The 23,815-nt window shown below is 41.4% G+C and overlaps 1 protein-coding gene across 1 annotated transcript in view; it reads left to right on the top strand.

Moving 5' to 3' along the window:
- AGBL4 (AGBL carboxypeptidase 4) overlaps window positions 1–23,815 on the top strand; it is a gene marked incomplete at both ends in the record, with an annotated part of 1,416,455 nt that overhangs the window by 866,370 nt on the left and 526,270 nt on the right. Inside the window, 1 exon segment of the mRNA XM_079697489.1 lies at window positions 2,469–2,685. Coding sequence (XP_079553615.1) covers window positions 2,469–2,685 — 217 coding nt within the window.

Here is a 23,815-nt window from a genome sequence, read left to right as displayed (position 1 = left end):
TTGGATGATCTGTCCACTGGTGTAAGTGAGGTGTTAAAGTCCCCCACTATTATTGTGTTACTGTCGGTTTCCTCTTTTACAGCTGTTAGCAGTTGCCTTATGTGTTGTGGTGATCCTATGTTGGGTGCATATATATTTATAATTGTTATATCTTCTTCTTGGATTGATCCCTTGATCATTATGTAGTGTCCTTCCTTGTCCCTTATAACATTCTTTATTTTAAAGTCTATTTTATATGACATGAGTATTGCTACTCCAGCATTCTTTTGATTTCCATTTGCATGGAATATCTTTTTCCATCCCCTCACTTTCAGTCTGTATGTGTCCCTAAGTCTGAAGTGGTTCTCTTGTAGACAGCATATATAAGGGTCTTGTTTTTGTATCCATTCAGCAAGCCTGTGTCTTTTGCTTGGAGCATTTAATCCATTCACATTTAAGGTAATTATCGATATGTATGTTCCTATTACCATTTTCTTAATTGTTATGGGTTTGTTTTTGTAAGTCCTTTTCTTCTCTTGTGTTTCCCACTTAGAGAAGTTCCTTTAGCATTTGTTGTAGGGCTTGTTTGGTGGTGCTGAATTCTCTTAGCTTTTGCTTGTCTGTAAAGCTTTTGATTTCTCCATCGGATCTGAATGAGATCCTTTCTGGGTAGAGTAATGTTGGTTGTATGTTCTTCCCTTTCATCACTTTAAATATATCATGCCACTCCCTTCTGGCTTGTAGAGTTTCTGCTGAGAAATCAGCTGTTAACCTTATGGGAGTTCCCTTGTATGTTGTCATTTTTCCCTTGTTGCTTTCAATAATTTTTCTTTGTCTTCAGTTTTTGCCAATTTGATTACTATGTGTCTCAGCATGTTTCTCCTGCCTGGTACTTTCTGTGCTTTCTGGACTTGGGTGGCTATTTCCTTTCCCATGTTAGGGAAGTTTTCCACTATATTCTCTTCAAATATTTTCTCGGGTCCTTTCTCTCTCTCTTCTCCTTCTGGGACCCCTATAATGTGAATGTTGTTGCATTTAATTTTGTCCCAGCAGTCTCTTAGGCTGTCTTCATTTCTTTTCATTCTTTTTTTTTCTTTATTCTGTTCTGTAGCAGTGAATTCCACCATTGTGTCTTCCAGGTCACTTATCCGTTCTTCTGCCTTGGTTATTCTGCTATTGATTCCTTCTAGTGTAGTTTTCATTCCAGTTATTATATTGTTCATCTCTGTTTGTTTGTTCTTTAATTCTTCTAGGTGTTTGTTCTTTAATTCTTCTAGGTCTTTGTTAAACATTTCTTGCATCTTCTCGAATTTTGCCTCCATTCTTTTTCTGAGGTCCTAGAGCATCTTCACTATGATTATTCTGAATTCTTTTTCTGGAAGGTTGCCTATCTCCACTTCATTTAGTTGTTTTTCTGGGGTTTTATCTTGTTCCTTCATCTGGTGCATAGCCCTGTGCCTTTTCATCTTGTCTATCTTTCTGTGAATGTGTTTTTTGTTCCATAGGCTGCAGGATTGTAGTTCTTCTTGCTTCTGCTCTCCGCCCTCTGGTAGATAGGCTATCTAAGAGGCTTGTCCAAGTTTCCTGATGGGAGAGACTGGTAGTGGGTAGAGGGGAGTGTTGCTATGGTTGGCAGAGCTCAATAAAACTTTAATCTGCTTGTCTGCTGATGGGTGCGGCTAGGTTCCCTCCCTGTTGGTTGTTTGCCCTGAGGTGACACAACACTTGACCCTACAGGCTCTTTGGTGGGGCTAATGGTAGACTCTGGGAGGGCTCACACCCAGGAGTACTTCCCAGAACTTCTGCTGCCATTGCCCTCGTCCTCACATTGTGCCACAGCCACGCCCCGCCTCTGTAGGAGACCCTCCAACACTAGCAGGTAGGTCTGGTTCAGTCTCCTGTGGGGTCACTGCTCCTTCCCTTGGGTCCTGATGTGCACACTACTTTGTGGTGTTCCCTCCAAGAGTGGACTTTCTCTTTCCCCCAGTCCTGTTGAAGTCCTGCAATCAAATCCCACTACCTTCAAATTCTGATTCTCTAGGAATTCTTCCTCCCATTGCCAGACCCCCAGGTTGGTAAGCCTGACATGGTGCTCAGAACCTTCACTCCAGTGGGTGGACTTCTGTGGTATAAGTATTCTCCAGTTTGTGAGTCACCCACCCAGAAGTTACGGGATTTGATTTTATTGTGATTGCACCCTTCCTACCATCTCATTGGCTTCTCCTTTGTCTTTGGATGTGGGGTATCTTTTCTGGTGAGCTCCAGTGTCTTCCTGTCGATGATTTTTCAGCAGTTCGTTGTGATTCCAGTGCTCTTGCAAGAGGGAGTCTCCAGTCTCTTTTGATCATAGATTGGTATATGTTGTTGTCCCTGGCCACCACCTAGGTTTCTTCATGTTACAGTTTCAATCTTGGGCATTTATTCCCACTGATTACATTTTGAAGCTTGAACAACTGTCTGATATGCCCAAATTTCTTTGTATCTTTCAGGCAAAGACTGCCACCTAAAAATGTTTACTACTACCGCTGCCCGGACCATGGGAAGAATTATGTGATGTCCTTTGCATTTTGTTTTGACCGAGAAGAAGATATTTACCAGTTTGCTTACTGCTACCCCTATACGTACACTCGCTTTCAGCATTACCTTGACAGCCTGCAAAAGAGAAACATGGATTACTTCTTCCGGGAGCAGCTGGGTCAGAGTGTGGTAAGCCCCATTCAGAAATGGAAAAGCTGGGGGAGGAGCTTAGCAATGGTTTTTATAGAATGCAAATAATAGATATTGGTGCTTTGTAGACTATATGCTCTGGAAATTTTAAAAGTCATAGTTTTTTTGTGCAATATTTTTCTACTATGGCCACCAGGAAGTCAAATAATAGGATAAGGCATATGTGTGTCCTTCTGAATGAAGCTGATAAAGCTCTCTAACAAAATGCAAAAGTTCTGGTGAATCCCCAGAACTGTGAGATAAAAAGAAGGCTCTACTGGGTGTTACAAAAGGTGTGAAAGCATCTTATGAGTCTAAGCTTACGAGATGAAGAATCAATTTGCTTTCTAGTGAATTTAACTTGACTGCAGTGTAGGTTAGCAGGTGGTGTGCAGTATGGTTGTGCTGTCCACAAAGTGTTCTATCTCTGCCATCTATTAGTTCCCCAACCCTTCTTCCTTCCCCAGGTTTAGTTTTCTGGGTCTGGAGATTTCAGTCTTACATTCTGTATTAGTTTCCTATTGCGGACATAACAAGTTGCCATGAACTTGGTGGCTTGAAACAACACAAATTTATTATCTTACAGTTCAGGAAAAGTCTGAAATTGGCCTCTTTGGGCTAAAATCTAGATATCAACAGGTCTGTATTCCTTCTGGAGGCTCTAGGGGAGAATTCATTCCACTACCTCTCCCAGTTTCTAGAGGCTGCTTGCATTCCTTGGCTTGTGTTTCCCTTTCAGTCTTCGAAGTCAACATTGACTTATCAAGTCTTTCTCATGCTGCACGACTCTGATGCTGAATCTCCTGTCCTCCTCTTTCACTTGTAAGAACATTTGTGATTACGTTGGGCTCACCCAGATAATCCAGGATAATATATCCATCTCAAGATCTTTAACTAAGTCACATCTGTAAAGTCCCTTTTCTCATGTAAGGTAATATATTCACAGGTTCCAAGGATTAGGACTTGGACATTTTGGGAGAAGGGGTGCATTTTTCTGCCTACCACACTTTCCTACTCTCTTTTCCTCTTTTTCTCCCTGCCCATCCCAGGATCTAAAAGTGTCCTTCACATTGGATGCATAGGTTTTGTTCTCTGTGGTCAGAAATACTTCAGTTGCTTCTAAAGAATATCTTCTCTCTACTCTAATCCCCTTCCTAACAGTGCTTCTGGTGGGTGCCATGTATATCTGGTGCCTATATCTTTTGAACTGAGAATTGGGACACATGGTGTATTAGTCAGCATGCTAGTAGGAAACAGATGGCAGCCTCACATTAGGATAATTTGAGGAGAGCCTAATAAATGGGCTGTTTACAAGGTGCGGGCACTGTGTACAGAAACCATGGGGTATAGTGCAGTTCCTTGGGGCTAGTAACAGCTCAAAGGGTGTGAAGGGATAAAATGGTTAACAGAACCCAATAGTAGAGAGTCATGCAGTGGGCCATCTTGAGTGGAACTGTGACCTTCAGTTGAGGAAAAAAGTTAGCCTGAGATGATCCCACAGGGAGGGAGCTGAGAAAAATAAACACATAGAGCTCATTCTCTTACTTCCCTCTGATCTACTGCTAGGGGTCCCTACTGGCCAACCCAATTGGAAATCAGAGGACAAGAGAGCCCACTGAAGTAAACCATACAGATAAGTTTCCCTGAACAAAGAAAATGATAGAGAAAGGCAGAGAGTGGTTGTAGAGAGCCAAATAGAACATATTAGTCACACATGGTCTGATCAACAATGTATTACTAGAAACAGTGAGATTATCTCAGATGGGACTGTTGGAGAAATCCTGAGATGAATGTTTGCAAGACATATGACTTATGATATAAATTAAGGGAGAAAGAGTTTCATTCAATACTTGTGACTTTTTAAGGGTGGGATCTGTTCATTTCATTCTTCTGTCCACTCCAGCCCTCTCTTAGATTTATGCCAGGCAGAATGTAGGTGTACATTGAATGGCTATGGAGTAAATTATTGAATGAATGAAAGAATGAATTAAGATATATCTAGAGACAATGTGAAGAGCTAAGAGCATCAGAAAGCTGATAGGAGGAATAATAGGATAAGTTAAGCTTCCAATAACTAATACATACCTAAATACATACAAATACATACCTAAAATAACAGCTCATTAAATGAGATAGAAGTTTATTTCTCTTCCATATACAAGTCTAGATGTAGGCAATCCAGAGCTGATAGTGTGGCTCTGCTCCTTGAAACTCTTAGGGAGTCAAGCTCTTTCAGCTTTCTGCCCTGCCATCCCTGGGATGTGGCTCTCAAACTCAATGTCAAATGTGGAATTCTGTCACATCCATGTTCCAGGCAACAAGATTAAGAAAGTAGGGGGAGAAGGGAGAAGATACAGTATTGTGGCACTTTTACATTTATCCCATTTGATAGAACTTATATCCACACTTAACTAAAGAAAGCATGGAACTGAAGTCTTCATTCTGGGTGACCATGTTTCTAGCTAAAAATTAGTAGTCCTATAGATATGGAGGTGAATTAATATTGAAGGACATCCTGAAGTCTCTGCCATAAGAAGCTTGAATTATGTATCCATCTCTAATACCAAACTACTCATATGACCTTGAATGTTACTTCCCTTTTCTGGGGACAAGTTTTTCATCTATAAAATGAGAAAGTTGAAGTTGATAGGGGTTTTTAAATTATTCTTTGAGGAATTCCTCAGTTAGAATAAAATAATTCGAGACCCCTGTCCTACTTCAGACCCTGTGAGGGGTACGGTAGGGATATATAATGGAGTATACAAGTCATGGTGTACTTCCAGAAATGTATTCCATAACAGAGGAAATAAGACATTTAAAAAATATGTATATATAATGTTTTTTAAAGTGTATAATTAAGGATCCCATGAGTTGTTTAAAGAATTTATGGTCAGACTAAACATCATGGAGAAGATGGGCTTTACGCCGAGTCTTGAAAGATGGGTAGGATTACTGAATACAGAGTTGGCGAGAAGGTAGCCCAGAGAGCAAGAAACAGCCTGAGTCATTGCATGACGATAGTTGGTGCAAAGTCTGGTTTGATTGGAATAGGGAACCTTCCTACTGGAAGATAAGGATAGACAGGAAGATTAGGACCAAACTCTGAAAAACCTTGATTGTCATATTAAAGAATTATGGCTGTATCCTTTATTCAGATTCAACACACAGACACTAGGTCAGGCACTTTATATGTACTATCTTACTTGTTTCTCACAACAGTTTTGTGGGGTAGGCAGAATTATCCCAGTTTGGGGATAAATAATCTAAGGCTAATAAGTTACTTGGCCAAAGCTACATGGCTAGTTCACGACTAGGCCAATATTTAAACCCATGGCTTCTAATGCTGTGCCCTGGCAAGGAGCAAGGGCTCCTTTCCACATTGGACCTACTAAAATCAATAGTAGATTTTGAGAAAGGGATTATACCTTATCCAAAGCTACATCTTAAGAAAGTAAAGTTAGTGGAGTGCAGGGTGTACCTCTGCTGGCTAAACCAGATTAGGGGAGCTCTGTGGGTTGGCTCCATCCCCCTAATCTGGGTCTCGAAGCAGATACCAGAGATGTTAAGGCCTTCTGGCATACTCTTGCAGACAGGACAGTTCTTGGTTACCAGGGCGTTTGATATGGCTTGTGTCTGACACCACCACTATAATTAGCTAATCCCTACTCCAATTTGGAGGGAGGATAATTACAAGTAGGAAGGCTAAACATGTCAACAGACAGTTCTTAGAGAGAGCAGGCAGGAAGTAAGATTTTGAATTTCTAGTGCTGGAACTATTAATCACCATGGGCATAGCTGCTATTGCTATTAATTATATCATCCAAAATGGCATTTTATTTTGTTACTTACCAGTGGCCCTTTCTAACACCAGCAAACAAAATCCCTTTGTGCACACATCAAAGCCACAATCTGACATTTAAGTTAAATACATCATAGGAAAGATCTTTATTTTCTTGTTGTTTTAACACCTTTGTTGAGGTATAATTTACATACTGTAACGTTAACCCATTGTAAGGGTACAGTTCTGTGATTTTTAGTAAGTGTATAGAGTTTTACAACTATCACCACAATTTAATTTTAGAACATTTCATCATCCCAAAAAGTTCCCTTGTAAATCCCCACTTCCACTCCCAGCCCTAGGCAACTATTCATCTGTTCTCTGACACTGTAAATTTGCCCTTTCTGAACATTTCCTGTAAATGGAATAATGCACTATTTAGTCATCTTTTGCATTTAGCATCTTTCACAAAGCATTACATTTTTGAGGTTCATTCATGTTGTAGCATCCGTCAGTAGTCCATTCATTTTTAGTGCTGAATAGTATTCTATTGAAAGTATATACCACACTTTCTTTTCCTGTTCTCCAGTTGATGGATATTTGGATTGTTTCCAGTTTGGGGCTATTGTGAATACTGCTATTATGAACATTCATGTGCATATCTTTGAGTGGACATGTGATCACATTTTTCTTGGGTAGATTTCTAGGAATGTAATCATTGGGTCATATAAGTTCACATTCAACTTAAAAAAAACCAAAAACGTTCCAAGCTGCATTCCAAGTTAGTAGTGCCATTTTGCATTCCTACCAACAATGTAGGAGAGAGGGTTGTAGTTTCTCAATGTGCTTGCTAACGCTTGGAATTACCTACGTTTTTCATTACAGCTATTTTAGTGGGTATGTAGTGAAATCTCACTGTGGTTTTACGTTGTGCTGCCCTAGTAACTAGTTGTGTTGATTATCTTATAACGTGCTTATTTGCCATTCATATATCTTCTCTGCTGAAGTGTTAGTTTAAACCTTTTATCCGTTTTTAAAAAAAATTGGGTTGTGTTCTTATAATGAGTTTTGAGAGTTCTTTATTCTGAATGCAAGTCCTTTGTCAGATTCATGCTTTGCAAAATCCCCCCCAATCTATACCTTTAATCTATACCTTATACCTATACCTTAATCTATACCTTTTTATTCCCTTAACCATGTCTTTTGAGGAATAGAAGTTTTTAATTTTGAAGTCCAACTTATCAGTTTTTTCTCTTAGGGATCATGCTTTTGGAGTCTTATCTAAAAGCTGCCCATCTGAAGCCCATAAAGATTTTCTCCTATGTTTTCTTCTAAAATTTTTATAATTTCCACTGATATTTAAATCCATGATCCACTTTGAATTAATTTTTTATATATGGCATGAGGTAAGGGCCTTAAGTTCACTTTTTTTTTGCATATAGATATCCAATTGTTGCAGCACCATTTGTTGAAAAGACTAACCTTTTACCCATGAACTATCTTGGCACCTTTCTCCAATGCCTCTACTCAGTTTTTCTTTTTTCTTTCCTATTTTCAAGGCTAAATTGTCAGGGAGTCAACCCTGTGTCTGTGTAGGTCAGCTATGATTGGACTGAGTTTGTGCTCATCCACTCTGAGTCTGTAAGGCTTCCATCCTCTGACAGTGGATTTGTGTGTGGGTATGGGGAGCACAAAGTTCAGGCAGTTTTCAAGTCTGCCTTGGCTTTTACTTTCCCTTTTGTGTTGTGTTCCCTGTGTGCATATGTGAAGCCTCAAGGTTGTCCATGTGTGTGTTGCTGCTTTAGGCTTCTTCTCAGGTCTCTGATGAACCTGCACCCAGTCTCAGCCAGCATGTTCTTGTCCCAGCTCTGCAACTGTGGGCCCTTCTCACTTGCCCACAGACAATGCTTCTGGGTCTGGGCACTGCCTACTTCTCCAAATTAACTGAGTCCCTTCGACCATGACAGAGAAGCTGCCAATCCTCACAGCCTGGCCTGTCCTAGCATTCACCAAGCCTGGGGGAACATGGAACCAATTCAGGGCAGAACATCATATATTCCCATTCTTATTACCTGAAGTTCAGCAGTTTTTAAAACATAATAGTTTTGAGATTGTTGTCAATTTGGTCAGTTTCCAAAACACTGAAATGGTTGTTTGTTTCAATTTTGTCCAGCTTTATATTTGTTTTTTGGGGATAGCATTTATCAATACTCTCATTCCAGCATAGCCAGAATTAGATTTTAACTGACTCACATGAGTTTTTAAATCATATAGCCCTTGTACTGTCAGACATAGTGAAATATTGCATTATTTTCAAATGTCACTGGACTAGAGGAACCATAACGTGTGTGTGTGTGTGTGTGTGTGTGTGTGTGTGTGTGTGTGTGTGTGTGTTTTGAAAGTATTAGATGGAGAGAGTGATTCCCATACTTTGGGATACTTGCCAAAGGGAAGTGTCTAACAAAGAAAATAGTCTGATAGTGTATTTTAGGGAATCACTAGAAAATCATTTCTATGAGAATGATATTGTCTAGGCTCTACCACTGGCTAGCTCTATGACCTTGGGAAAAACATTTCTCTATGGGCCTTAGAAAGTCAGACCAGATTATTTCAAACATCCCTTCCAACTTCAACATAAATTATGGTTCAAATGTTGATGACATCCTTTTGTATGTTCTAAGTCACTCATTAGCTTGTTGTAATGTTGCCTTTCAATCTGACCCTTATTTTATAACAATGGTAGTTATTGAGTGCTTAGCATGTGCCAGACCCAAGGCTATGACTTTTATATGCATCCTTTCACTCAGTCCTCACAACACCCCTATTATATGGTTAGTACTATAATTGAATGCCTAACATGTAACCAGCTTGTCTAAGCTCTGGGGATACAGCAGTAAAAACAGGCATAAACACATGCCTTCATGGAGCTTACATTCTAGTAGAAAGAGACAGACAGTATTGGAGAAATTAAATCAGGAAAGGAAATACATTTTGGGGAGAAGCCTTCACTTAGAAGGAAGCATTTAAGCTCTGGGCTATAAGTATTATCTTCTCCCATTTGCATTTTTAAAAGCTGAGATATAATGAGATTAAATAATTTGTCTATATCGTGTAGCTGGGATTTGAAGCCACGCATTTGTGGACCCCAAAGAATGGACTCTAAACCAATCCTGGATAAGGAAGTATTCTGTTCACATATACAGTTATTTACTAAATTCTTCCAAAGCCATTCCTCAATACTACAAATATCTAGTAAACACCTTCTACCTGTCAGGCTCTATATTGGGTGCTGGAGACAGAAAGATGCATACAAAACACACCCTGTCCCTAAGAAATACTCCATGTACTGGGTGTCACAGACATAAAGGCTAATAATGGCAATGATGGTAAGAAACTTGATGTAATAGACGTAGGAGGCAGAGCAGAGGCACAAGGGAGGAAATGAAGCATTAAGGAAAGAGACATCTTGAATTGAGAATCAAAACATGGATACAGAGGCTGAGACACCTGGTGAGCCCTGACTATTTAGTATGATTCCAAATGACAAGAGCACAGGGTCAGCCGAAGAAGAACAAGAGGAATGGTGATCGGGAAAGAATGAGAGGTAGGTGGAAGCTGTGTCAGGAGGGCTTTGAATGCCAAACTAAAGAATTTGGACTCTATCCTGAGGGCAGTGAGGAACCAGGCAGGAGGGAACATGATCATTGTGGCACTTAACCCTTCCATCTCCAGGCTGCTTCTGCTGATGGCAGCTGATCTAGAAGTCAGGTTAACTCCTGCCTATCTGTCCAGTTGGCTTTCCTTTTCTCAGGCAGAGATATTTCACAGGACAAGAGCACTAGGAGGAAAACTTTACTACCAAGACACACATATAGTAATGATAATGTCATAGAAATACCCAGAAAAGCTTGTCTCTTTGATCTTAACATTTCACACAGTTTCAGGGTTGGCAAAGACTATAGGGGTCACACTCAAATTTAACAAATGTATTAAGCATTTCCTATGGGCAAGGACCTAAACTGTATAGAACGGTATCTTCTCAACATTCGAGAAATATGACTTTTCAACCACTGTTCACTTACCTCTTGAGGCAGCCTGAGCTCTATCCCAATGTCAAATAAGTCATACCATGCCCAGAAGGAGCTGCCTCCCTATAACCTCGTCTCTTTGGTTCTACCACCACCCTCTGGGCCCACCCTGCATGTACTTGCTCCTCTAGCCCCTGGACAGGCCTGCAAAGATAGCAAGACAGTGGCCACAGCCTCCTCATGAATCTTCCCTTCTCCAACCTAATCCCTTTCTTCCTCCTCTCCTCCCTTGTAATTCTACATTTCTTCATATTCCATGGTTTCTAAACTCTGTACCTTCTTTGTTGTTCTCTAGACCTGATCTAGGTTGTTAATTTCCTTCTTAAAATACCAGAACTGAATGTAAAACTCTGCAGGTGATCTAAGCATGCCACAGCAGAATAGAACCATTGCCTCTCTTGCTCTGGATCCTAGATCGCTAGAAACGTAGCCAGAATTTACATTCGCTTCTTTTAACAATGAGGCCTTCATGTAGTAAATTTTTGTTATTGTTCTTTAAATAAAACTTATTTTTTATTTCTTGGATAGTCTTTTTTAAAATAAATTTTTATTTTGGAATAATTTTAGATTTGTAGAAAAGTTGAAAAGATAATACATATAGAGAGTTCCAACATATACTTCACCCAGTTTTCTCTACTGTTAGCAGCTCAATATCAAAAAAAAAAAAAAACAACCCAATCAAAAAATGGGCAGAAGACCTAAATAGACATTTCTCCAAAGAAGATATACAGATGGCCAACAAACACATGAAAAGATGCTCGACATCACTAATTATTAGAGAAATGCAAAGCAAAACTACAGTGAAATATCACCCCACCCCAGTTAGAATGGACATCATCAAAAAATCTACAAACAGTGCTGGAAAGGGTGTGGAGGAAAGGGAACCCTCTTACACTGTTGGTGAGAATGTTAATTGATACAGCCACTATGGAGAACAGTATGGAGGAGCCTTAAAAAACTAAAAATAGAACTACCATGTGACCCAGCAATCCCACTACTGGACATATACCCTGAGAAAGCCATAATTCAAAAAGACACATGCACCCCAATGTTCACTGCAGCGCCATTTACAATAGCCAGGACATGGAAGCAACCTAAATGTCCATCAACAGAAGAGTGGATAAAGAGGATGTGGTACATATATACAATGGAATATTAGCCATAAAAAGGAATGAAATTGGGCCATTTGTAGAGACGTGGATGGACCTAGAGAGTGTCATACAGAGTGAAGTTAGAAAGAGAAAAACAAATGCTGTATATTAACGCATATATGTGGAATCTAGAAAAATGGTATAGATGATCTTATTTGCAAAGCAGAAATAGAGACACAGACATAGAGAACAAATGTATGGATACCAGGGGGGAAAGAAGGGGGTGGGATGCATTGGGAGTTTGGGATTGACATATGTACACTATTGATACTATGTATAAAATTGATAAATAATGAGAACATACTGTATAACAGGGGTCTCCAACCCCCGGGCCATGGACCAGTACCGGTCTGCTGCCTGTTAGGAACTGGGCCGCACAGCAGGAGGTGAGCGGCAGGCGAGCGAGCAAAGCTTCATCTGCCGCTCCCCATCACTCACATTACCGCCTGAACCATCTGCCACCCAACCCCCCCACCCCCCGTCCGTGGAAAAATTGTCTTCCACAAAACTGGTCCCTGGTGCCAAAAAGGTTGGGGACTGCTGCTGTGTATCATAGGGAACTCTACTCAGTGCTCTGTGGTGACCTAAATGGGAAGGAAATCCAAAAAAGGGGGGATATATGTATATGTATAGCTGATTCATTTTGCTGTACAGTAGAAACTAACACAACATTGTAAAGCAACTATACTATAAAAACTAATTAAAAAAAGAAAGTTAAAAGATCATATATAACCATGAAACATTTGTCAAAACTAATAAATTAACATTGGTACATTACTATTAACTAAACTACAGAGCTATATTCAGATTTTGTCAGTTTTCCACTAATATCCTATTTTGGTCTCAGGAACTGATCCAGGATACCACATTGGCCTATACTAATAGATTTTACAAGTATAATTGTGACCTCTTACACTTATCCTAAGTTTAAACTTATTGGTTTTGGTCCTTTGTTCTAGGCTGCTGTGATCATTTTTTTTTTTTTGCGGTATGCGGGCCTCTCACTGTTGTGGCCTCTCCCGTTGCGGAGCACAGGCTCCGGATGCGCAGGCCCAGCGGCCATGGCTCATGGGCCCAGCCGCTCCGCGGCATATGGGATCCTACCAGACCGGGGCATGAACCCGTATCCCCTGCATCGGCAGGCGGACTCTCAACCACTGCACCACCAGGGAGGCCCTGCTGTGATCATTTTGATTCTTGGATTCTCTTATCTGCAACATTAGTGACATCACTCAGAATTTTTAAAGAATGTATTTTTTAAGAGTTAGTTTAAGGCAAGGATACAAGTGTTTATAACAGGATAAGACCTGAGACTAAGAACAGAGATCCATGTATATTACCAGATACTTCTGTGGAATGCCTAGTTTGGCATTTTTATTTCAATCCCTGAATTTGATTTTGCTACTAACCCCAGTAGCATAGGTCACCTAAGTGAACAAGACTTTACTTGTCTCCAAGTCAACTCAATTAAATTCAATTTAGTTCAATTTAATTTAGAATCTCTTATGTACCACGTGCCATGAAAGATCTAGAGATAAACAAAATGTAGTCCCTTCCCCCATTTCTCCATCTTGTCCATAAGGATCATATGTAAAGTTTTATGAAATGCCTATTTCAAATACATGATGAGTGAGGGGGAACCATATGGCAAAGGACAAAATTTAGAAAAAGGAGCAGCCTCTGGGGAAGGGTCTGGCTAGGTGGGGCTCTACAATGGGGATCCTGGGCAATAGGAACTCCCACCAGGACTCCAACCCCTTCCTGTAAGACTGGCTCCCAGATCAGCAAAGTTACAGTGAGAATGGTCTGGTGGCAAAGGGAAGATTCTGAAAGCCATATCTTGAAAGATTTTCAAAATCTAAGCCCAACTAAGAATCTGGGAGTCAGACCCTCCCCCCCAAAAAATGCAAAATCATAAAGCTGAAGTGAAGATAGAGAACATAGTATAATCAGAGAAAGCCAGAAAGCCAGGTAAGGATGAAGAGGAGCATAGTGGATAAGTATAAGGAATTCTGGAAGAATTTAAGATATAGAGCTTGGCAGCTTCCAGTACAATCCTTGTGTGGACTTGTGTGGAAAGGCCAGGATCTCAGAAAGGAGCTAGAGGTAACTGATGACCTTGTGGGCAGGAAACAAGAAACAGAAGGTAATACCACAGAAAAGAGGCTAGAAAGGCCAGCACACTTCTGATCAGCATGATATCTTCAAAATAAGGTAGTTCCCTTCCATTCTTTCTCTTCCTTCTCCTTTTGTTCTTTCTTTCCCTTTGAAGTAAAACATCATGGATTTGCAGCTGGCAACATGACCAAACAAATGTATGAAAAATAATTACATTTGGCTGAGTTTTAAATTGAGTAATTGTTGGAAGTCAGTAATCTCAATTATCAGTCCCTAATCTACCTCTCAGGAGAGTTCTATGGACCCCCATCTGTACCAAACCTTGTTCTGATCAGACACTCTAAATTAAACAAGCTTAGTGGTTTTGGCTCCCTTCCAGCAGGCCACTTCACAAGTCACCACTCTCTTGGCATAGTTTTTACTATTCCCTCCAAAAAGAGTCCAAATTAATTGAAGGCAGGTACATCCTCTCAGCATCTGGCTGAGGGGCTTCCAACCTACCCCACTGATGTAGGTGATCCTTCCACTCTAAACCTCAGCTCTTGGCAAACGTGGGCCTGAAGAGGAGATGTGGGGAATCTAGCTGGGTTCTCCCTCTGCTAGAACAAGTAGATATGTATCTGCTATACCTCAAGCTGCAGAGGCTGACCCAGACTACCACATCCCTGTTCCAAACCTGGGTTTCTCCAGTTCAGTGAATGCATCACCATCATGCCTGTTGCCCATGTCAGAAACCTGTCCTAGTTAACTCCTTTTTATTCACTCACCACATACTATCTGTCACCAGGTATGATTAAGGCTACAACTCAATATCCTTAGAATGTAGGTCTTCCTTATCTCTGCTGTAAGTGCCCTAGTTCAAACTATCTGGGTCTCTCAGGAAGTTACAACAGCTTCATCAATGTAAGAGCACAAGATGTGAGGTGAATAGCTTCCAGACTCTCTCTCTATTCTACTCACACAACTATGTCAGCATTACATGGCTGCCAGAAAGTCCCAGACCTCCTCCTAACCTTGCGTTTCCCCTCACTTCCTCACTGATTCGCTGGTACCTGACCAAGAGACAGAATAACCTCCCAGCTACGTTGCCAGATGGCATCCTTCTTGCTAACAGATTGCTATTTTTAGATCATTGTTTCCCCTCCCTTTTAAAAAGACATCATATAAAAAGACATATTTTGAACTTTATGCTATCAGTCTATATAATCCATTACCACTTCTTATTTCTGTCATCTGCTCACTTCTTGGACACTTCCCTCAAACATGGAGGACTTTGGTTCATAATTTTCTTTTTTGCTACATTGCTGCCACCATGTTGAGTGATTTCAGTATCTGTGAAAATGACCCATTGAACACCTGGGCTCTGTTTAAGCTAAAATAACAAATTCTATCATGGTCTGCAAGATCCTGCATAATCTGGCCTCTGCCTGCTTCCTCAGCTTCTCTCATACCCTCTTACTCTGCTGTCCATGCCCTAACCACACTGGCCTTCCTACAGATTTTTTCTGTGAGCCATGGATTCTCCCCCTCACTTGCATACACACTGGCCCTCTACCTGAAATGTCATTTCTCTACGGTCCTTTGCCTAACTACTTCCTATTCTGCTTTCACTATCCAACTTGAACATCACTTCCTCATGGAATTTTTCCCTGATGCACTGTTCCCCAGACTAGTTTGAGAGCCTGTTTCATGCATCTATAATATACTGTTTCCTTTTAAAACGCTTATCACTCTTCTGGTTGTTCATTCAATATCTATCTTCTGGTCATAGATTTAGGGAATATTTTTGTATTTAAGGTACATATAGGACTAGGGGCAGGTGGAGAATTTGTGCTGTTGCAGCCAAAATTCCTTCTTGGTGCCTCTCTGTGTGGTCGTATTTTGTTACGTCCTCTGAAGCACATTTCCATTTTGTTGAATCAGAGGTGTATAACATTAGGGTACAAGGTCATTTCTTTTATGTGAGTCATAGAATGTGAAAGCCAAGAAGAATCTTACGTGCCTCTAGTTCTGGGGTTTTAAACCATGCTCTCTGTATCTCTAAGGAAAGATCTGGGCTCTGAACGGTACCTTAGGGGCCACTGAGGAGGGAGGGGAAAGAGGAGCTTCTAAGAAGTCAGGGCACTGGCCTCTCTTGCCCTCCCTTGCCATGCATAACAGTGCAGCCCCTACTTCCTGGCCTTCCCCGTAGATGGTTAGAAGAGAGGACTCAGCTGCTAACAATGTTTGCAAACTTATCCCTCTTTCTACAGCTGGAGACATTGGGGCCCAGAGAGGGGAAGTAACTTTCCTGAGTCACCCAGTGAGTTAGTGGGACAGCTGTAGCTGGAAGCCCAGCTGCTGACGCATAGGCTGTCCACTGCAGCCCACTGCTTCTCACTCCCAGACCCATCTGCAAGGTTTGCTTATTTGTCTACTCTTTCTGCAGACATTAACTGAGCACCTACAAGGCAATGAGAAGGAAATTAGATGCCTTAATCAGTAGTGTGAGCTACATGGGTTAGAACCCAGACTCTGCCACTCACTAACTGTGTAACCTCTGTGCCTCTGTTTCCTCATACATTAGTCCTCCTTTCAGTAGATATGCAGAGAAACCCATTATTCAGTCATAATTTAAGTAAAAAGGTCATGAAGCCTAGAGCCATAGTAGGATTTGAATTTTGCTCTGCCCCTTAAATCTTTCATATGTCAACTTCTCTAAGCCTCATCTGCAAACTAGGCATTGTGATTTAGCTTCAGGGTTATGGTCACGGCAAGAGGCTTCTAGTACATGTTAGATAACAGATGTGAAAGTGCCTCCTGAGTTGTTTGTTATTACTTGGATACAGTGCATTTGTAATACCATATTTCCCTTACCAGACTCTAAGCTCCCTGAAGGTATACAATTTGTCATATTAAAATGAGAACCGGTAACATTTAGAGTACTTACTACATACTAAGCATATTCTAGGTACTTTATTATCTCACGTAATCAGCTCAACAACCTTATAAAGCAGGTACAACTATTGTCCCCATTTTGCAGATGAGGAAACTGAGGCATACTACTCATAAGTGGTAATATCTGTATGGAAGAAACCAAGGTGTAGGTGATTGGTGAGGAGTGGGAAAAGAACTTGTAGGAACATGGAAGAGGCTCCTAACTCAAACTGGAGAATCAGAAAGAACTGTATAGGTGAGGTACTATTTAAGGTCTCTTTTAAGACACTTAATGGGTGAGAAGGACTTTGGTGATGTGGTAGAGGGTACGAATTGGAACGATATCTAGAAGGTCATGCTCAAGATTGGCTGAACGCTGTGGAGAAGGAGGTTTGGGAGTGCAGAGAGGAAAGGCCTGGGTCTGTCAAAGGAAACAGTTTGGGGAAAGCTGTGGCTGCTGGTGGGTCCCAGCATAAGTCCCCAGTGCTAATGCCACTGCTTAGAGCTCCCTTGGGGATCATCCCTGCCTAGAATAAATCACCATCCATATAAAAAGGAAAAGAGAAGGGGGAAAAAAGGAATCAAAATCATCATCAACTAGTTCTGACATTATCTCTTGGCCATTCCTAAAAGACAAAGGGTTACAATGACAGTGGTTGGAAACTCAGAAAAGTGGTCACGGTGGGTGACTTCTTAAAGGCTCTTAGGGAAAAGAAAATAGAATCAGTTGCAGATCATTATTATCCATTTTCTAACAAAAATGTTCAGGTGCAGGGAGGCTTGATAAATGAACTCGACATTTCCCTAGAATCCTATTTCCTAGCATTCAGAAATATTGTTCCGGTGTTAAAAAAAACCAAATCACTGACTACAACTTTTGGCCGTTTTTAATTTATTGGCTTAAAGAAGGTCTCATAAAGGTAGGATTTCAGAGCAACTTGCAAAATGATTTTGATTCAGACTCTGCAGTCTTACTTTCAAGAAGTTCACTTTGTATTCCTTTTGGTGACTGTGCCAACAACCAGTGATGGTTTGGGAACAATATGATGGCACATGTTGTTCACAGCCCATAGTAAGGACAAAGCACAGGCCTGGCAAAAGAGGGGTATGAGTCACCCCACACCACTGCAGTTGAAATTGGAAAATACAGGGGAGATTTGACTGATGGCCAGCCCCTGGCTAGAATCTGTGCTTCTTCTCAGAGCAAGCTGTTGAACTTCTGAGGGAGTCCTTTAGCTGGTACGGCTGAGGTTGCAGTAACCCTCTCCCAGGGCTCTGCTTGTCTCTGTAGGATTGTTACCAGAGGTAGGAGAGGAGAGGTGGGAGGGAAATGGGTCATGAGCTACCTGCCAGGGCCTCCCGGTGATTGGACATTCTCCCAATGAGGCTGCTGCTGCGGTTGCCTTTAACACTGCTGACCGCTGCTTTCTCCCTTTCCTGCTTCCCTGTTCTCTTTTTTATTGGCCAAAAATTTTATTTAAATGTGCATTTATCTGTAAGAAGTAAAACTATCAAATTCTTAGAAGAAAACATAGGAGTATATCTTTGTGATCTTAGGTTAGGCAATGGTTTCTTAGATATGACACCAAAAGCACAAGTAGCAAAAGGCAAATTGGATTTTATTAAAATTAAAAACTTGTGCTGCAAATGACACCATCAAGAAAGTGAAAAGACAAGCTACAGAATGGGAGAAAATAAGTTCAGGTACAAAAAGTGCAATTTAAGTATGGACAATGGATCTAAATAAACATTTCTCCAAAGAATATAAATGTCCCGTAAGGACATAAGGGAATACTCAACATCATTAGCCATCAGGGAAATGCAAATCAAAACCACAGTGAGATATCACATTCCAACTTCTACACTGTCTGTAACAAAAGAAGACAGATAATAACAAGTGTTGGGGAGAATGAGGAGAAATTGAAACCCTCATACATTGCTGGTGGGAATTTAAAATGGTGTAGCTACTGTGGAAAACATTTCGTAGTTCCTCAAAATGTTAAACATAGAGTTACTCCATTACCCAGCAATTCCACACCTAGGTCTATATTCAAGAGAACTGAAAGCTTATGTTCACACAACGACTTGTACATGAACATTTACGGCAGCATTATTCATAATAGCCAAAGAGTAGAAACAACCAAATGCCCATCAACTGATGAATGGATAAATGTATTGTATATCCATACAATGTATTATTATTCAGCTGTAAAAAGGAGTAAAGTACTGATACATGCTATAACATGGATTTTATTCCTCTTTGTGATTGTTCAGTTGCTGGGTTCACGGTAAATTCTCAAGAATTTTTTGTTGAATAGATATATTAATTCACATCTCTCTTTAAAGGAGAAACTGCTGAAAATGTTCAGATTCCTTCTTTGCCTTCCCAAAGAGATATCATTTCAGCAAAGTAAACATAAAAATCCCACCCTGTTTTCTTTACTGTGCCTTGGATTGGATTAATTTATTAAATGTTGGACTTTTTTCTAAATTATTTAACTTCATCCCCCAAAATAATTTGATTTCTCTGGCTTATTTACCAAACTTTGGCAATAAAAGACAGTTATTTGCTAAAAAGAGAATAGAGGTATTCTCTTCTTCAAATTCTATTTTATAGGAAAGGTAGTTTCTAGTGAATTTCCTACATTTAAAGTGGATAATAATAAGATATTATTATGCACTGCAGCCATTTGAATTAGCCTTCTCTTTTTCACTCAATAATATTCATACATATTTAAAAGTTTCCTAACTTTGTCTATCTAGGTCAGCAGAATATTACCCAAGCTTGATATTGTTTGTCCAAGCTGACATTTTACAGGAGTTGGGGGAAGATACATGACGGGGAGTTTTCATCTCTTTCTCTCATTCATGATGCCTGTACTGCAAGTGGTTGAAATCATACAAGTTTAGACCTAGAAAGACCCTGAAAGATTAGTTTTCTAATACCTTCTCCCAGCTGAGGAAGCTGAGGCCTAAAAACAGAATAGGTATGTAGTCCCCGAGAGTATGATCTTGATTTCCTGATTGGGACTCTTATGTTCTTTGCATTTCAACAAAGAAGAACACTTTTAGTCATGTTATCTACCATTTTCTCCGCATACACTAAGAGTCAGGCTCTGTTTTCACCTTATCTCATGTAATCATTTCATCTTTAGGACTAACAATACGTTGCTATTGTTATTCCCCTACACAGATGAAGAAACCAGGGCTCAGATTAACTTACTTGCCTGAGCTCACATAACTAGCATGAGGTAGAACCAGGTTTTTTTTTTTTTTTTTTTTTGCGGTACGTGGGCCTCTCACTGTTGTGGCCTCTCCCGTTGCAGAGCACAGGCTCCGGACGCACAGGCTCAGCGGTCATGGCTCACAGGCCCAGCCGCTCCGCGGCATGTGGGATCTTCCTGGACCGGGGCACGAACCCGCGTCCCCTGCATCGGCAGGCGGACTCTCAACCACTGCACCACCAGGGAACCCCAGAACCAGGGTTTTGTACCCAGCTTTGTCTGACTTCAAAATGTAGGCTCTGTATTCTGCATGGATCCTTTTCCTGACTACTCTGTGTTACTGTGGGGGTCTAATAGGACTGTGGAAGCACTCACTCGGAAGTGAGGAGGCCTTTACTCTCTGGGGTCTCCAAGGTTCCTTCTCAGGGCAAAGTTGCCTCTTGGGGCTCTATTTTGCCTCCTTCCTGGCTTGCCTCACGACCCAGCCTGCCTTCCTCTTCTCTGTGACTGTGATCCTACCCTTGTTCTCCTGGGCTTCCTGCCTTTAACTTACTTGGGGAGGCTGATTCAGTCCTTCTAGCTTCTCCACCTCTTTGACCCCAAAAACAAGGCCGTAGGCCCTCTTCTGTTTTGGGTTTTCTGTTACGCCCTGCAGGTACACACTTGGGGAACAAGGTAGCAGATGAAGGTACAAGCGACAATGAGGCAAGGCTCTAGATTCTCTTGGTGTTCGTTCTTGCTCTGGGCTCCCGTTCCTCCTTACTTATCTCTGAGTGTGTGGAGCTCATCTGGCTGCCTGTCCCTTAGGTCCGCCCTTCCTTAGGAGTCTAGGAAGGCCTCCTCCTCCAGGATCCTCCCTCTGTGCAATCTGAGGGCCTGAATGTGGTCAGGAGGAATGATAGGTGTGTTTCCATCTCTGAGATCTTCTTCAGTACTGGAGCCTCCCACACGTAACTGGGTCTCTGCCCTCTCCAGCCCTGCTCTGCCCAGGAATGATCCTTTTGGGTTATTCCCTCTCAGAACTGATAAGGTCCAACTTGGACAGACGATCACCTGTCGAAGGTGCCACAGAGATGGGGAGGGTGCTCCTATCCTGGGATGAGCAGTGTGGCTGAGGTTCCATGGAGTCACTTATAGGCCTTAGAGTTTGTAATTTTGTGATAACGGATCTACACTTTCTTTGAAGCCTTGAAAGTACCATGCCCATGCGAGGAGGCATTATGATTAAATGCTATTAGTGGTGACAGCAGTGACGACAACAGTCGCAGTAGTAACCACCATGCCACTCTTTCAAATGGAAAGAGAATGTAGAGGTTTTGGAGTCAGACAGATCAGCATTTGAATCCCAGCTTCCCCACTAATGCATTACCAAATTAAGCAACTTATTTCACATTATTCAGCCTGTTTCTTCACCTGCACATTTTGGAAAAATAAACCTTTAATTTTCATGGCATTTGTCAGGAGTAACGTAAAACAAAGTTAAAATTTATTGAGTGCTTATATGTGTCACACGAAGTGAAAGCTAAGCTCTTGGTATGTAAATATCTTGTATAATTCTCACAACAACCTTTTGAGAAATATTCTGTTACTCTATCCCTTTTATAGACTGAGAAACTGATGTACAGAGAGATTAATTAACTTGCCTAAGATCACATAGCTAGTAAGAGGTGGAGCTGGGACTTGGGAGTAAGCGTAAATAATTTGTTTCAAAAGTCTGTGATTGAAAAAAGATCGGGTCTATAAAGCAGTTGCCATATTGCCTGATACACATTAGTTTCTCAATTGGTAACTGTAACTTAACAGTATATTGAATTTCTAAAGAACTACACAAATGCAAAGTGTTTGTTTTTGTTATCTTTAAGACTTTGTCTCTTTCTCATCACTTAGTAAACAGTGCCTAAAAAGCTGTGTTTACAAGAGAAGGGAGTGAGATTTGGTATTTATGTGCTTACTACTATCAAGGTAGACAGCCACATTTGATAATCTTGGCTCCAGTTGGTTTATTTTAGGAGGCCTAAATTATTCACTTGGAATGTCTGTACTGATTACATTGACCACAGGAAAAAATGCCAGCACAGCCTCCCACTTCAGCTGGCTGTGGGTCAGGCTGGTCTCAGAGGAGAAACAGCTTTCCTTGAGGTGGGGCCTCCTCATGCAGATGACAGTGTGTGTGTTGGGGGAGAGAAAGGGGATATGTTATTGTCCCCAAGTTATGTGCTGTTCTGAAACCCCTAGAAGTCTCCTCAGGACAGAATTTACCCTCATATGGCATATAACTAGTCTCTCGTCCAAGAGCAGAGCTTTTCCACAACATCCCAGTGGGTGACTATCCAGGCTCTAAGACATGCATTAAGGCATGGGGAGCTCCCTACTCCCCATGGCAGCTCTTCCAACCTCAGACAGCTCATGTCTCCTGTTCTCCTTCTGTGGAGCCAGGGAAGGAGTCATTGGTGGAGTTTTAAAGATACAGTCAAGGGTCCTGAAAGGCACACAGAGAAACTAGAATGGAAGGAAGAGCCTAGGGTTTTGTTTTGTTTTGTTTCTGGTTGTGGTGCAATTGTCAATGTACGGGCCAGTGAGTGATGAAGTCAAACTAATTTTATATTAAGTACACTTGGGCTGCTCCGTGGAGGGTGGCAGAGATTGTTAGGGAGCTCTCTAACGAGTAAGACAGCAGTAAGAAAAATGAAAAAGTGATAAATTCACAAACAATCTTGGAGTTAAAATCCACAGAACCTGTGGTTAATTGAATATTATAGGTTAGGGAAGAGAGAAATCAAGCACTACATCTAGGTTTCTGGCTTCTCTGAGCTCGTGAATGTCAGAGCCACCAAAATGGGGAAGAAGGGGACTCTGGGGAGCGTGTTATGTTCAGCCAGAACATTCAGTATCCAGAAATGTGTAGCAAACTCACATGTATTTCTCAGAGGTTCAGTCGTGCCAGGAAGAACTTCCAAGCAACAGTTGGTATTGGAATCAGGTGGGTGATGACCTATAGCTTCTCCCCTCAGTCCCTCACCACTCTCTGGGGCCTGCAAGCATGGTCCAGTCTCTAGGAGAAGAGATGGTAAGTGTCAGAGGTGGGGCTTTTCAGGTTTAGGTGGAGACTGACCATGTATTCCAAGAAAGGCACTGTGACCAACTCTGACTCCATTGGCATATAAGGATCAGGGCCTCACTTCAGGTGTGTGTTCTAGCCTAAAACAACAAGATCCCAACTGTAGGGAAGACTAAGTCTGCTTCTGTACTCCCTGCCTTGTCAGGACTGGCCCAGGAACTGAGCACGGCTAACCTTCCAGGTGGAAACAGCAGTGCCTGCAGAATCAGAGTGGAGACTGGGGGAGGCAGGGGCTAATAACTTTTGCCTCTTTCTGCTGTCCCACTTGGTAACTTCATCCTAGATTGGCTGCTTACTTGGTGTGCTTTGGTGTAACTGCAGCTCCTCAGCTTGCCGTGTGGGAAAAGACAAGGCCTGCGATACTGGTGGAGGGATGAAAGAATGAGTGGAGCTAAATAGGCAGAACTGCCTCTACATTGTCTTCTCAGAATCCCCAGTTCCTAAATCCATACTTTTGGGGGTCCCTGAAACACTTGTAGCCTGTGGCCAAAAGCATTATTTGTAGTTTCCACAAGATAATCGCTCTATTCACTGCCCTGAACCCTCTCTGGAATTTGCTGTGTATCCATCTTGTCCATTCATTTGTTCTTTAAATTCTTTTACTCTATATGTATTGAGCTCCTATCTATGTCAATCACTACTCTATATACATGATACAGAGGTAGCGAGTAAAACAGACACGGTCTCTGCCCTCCTAGAGTCTAAAGTTTAGTTGTATGGTGGACGGCCAGAGTGGA

Source organism: Hyperoodon ampullatus (assembly GCF_949752795.1).
Source record: "Hyperoodon ampullatus genome assembly, chromosome: 2".
NCBI classification, from domain to species: Eukaryota; Metazoa; Chordata; class Mammalia; order Artiodactyla; family Ziphiidae; genus Hyperoodon; species Hyperoodon ampullatus.
Note: the sequence above shows the minus strand (reverse complement) of the source record. Positions and strands in the feature narration are given on the sequence as shown.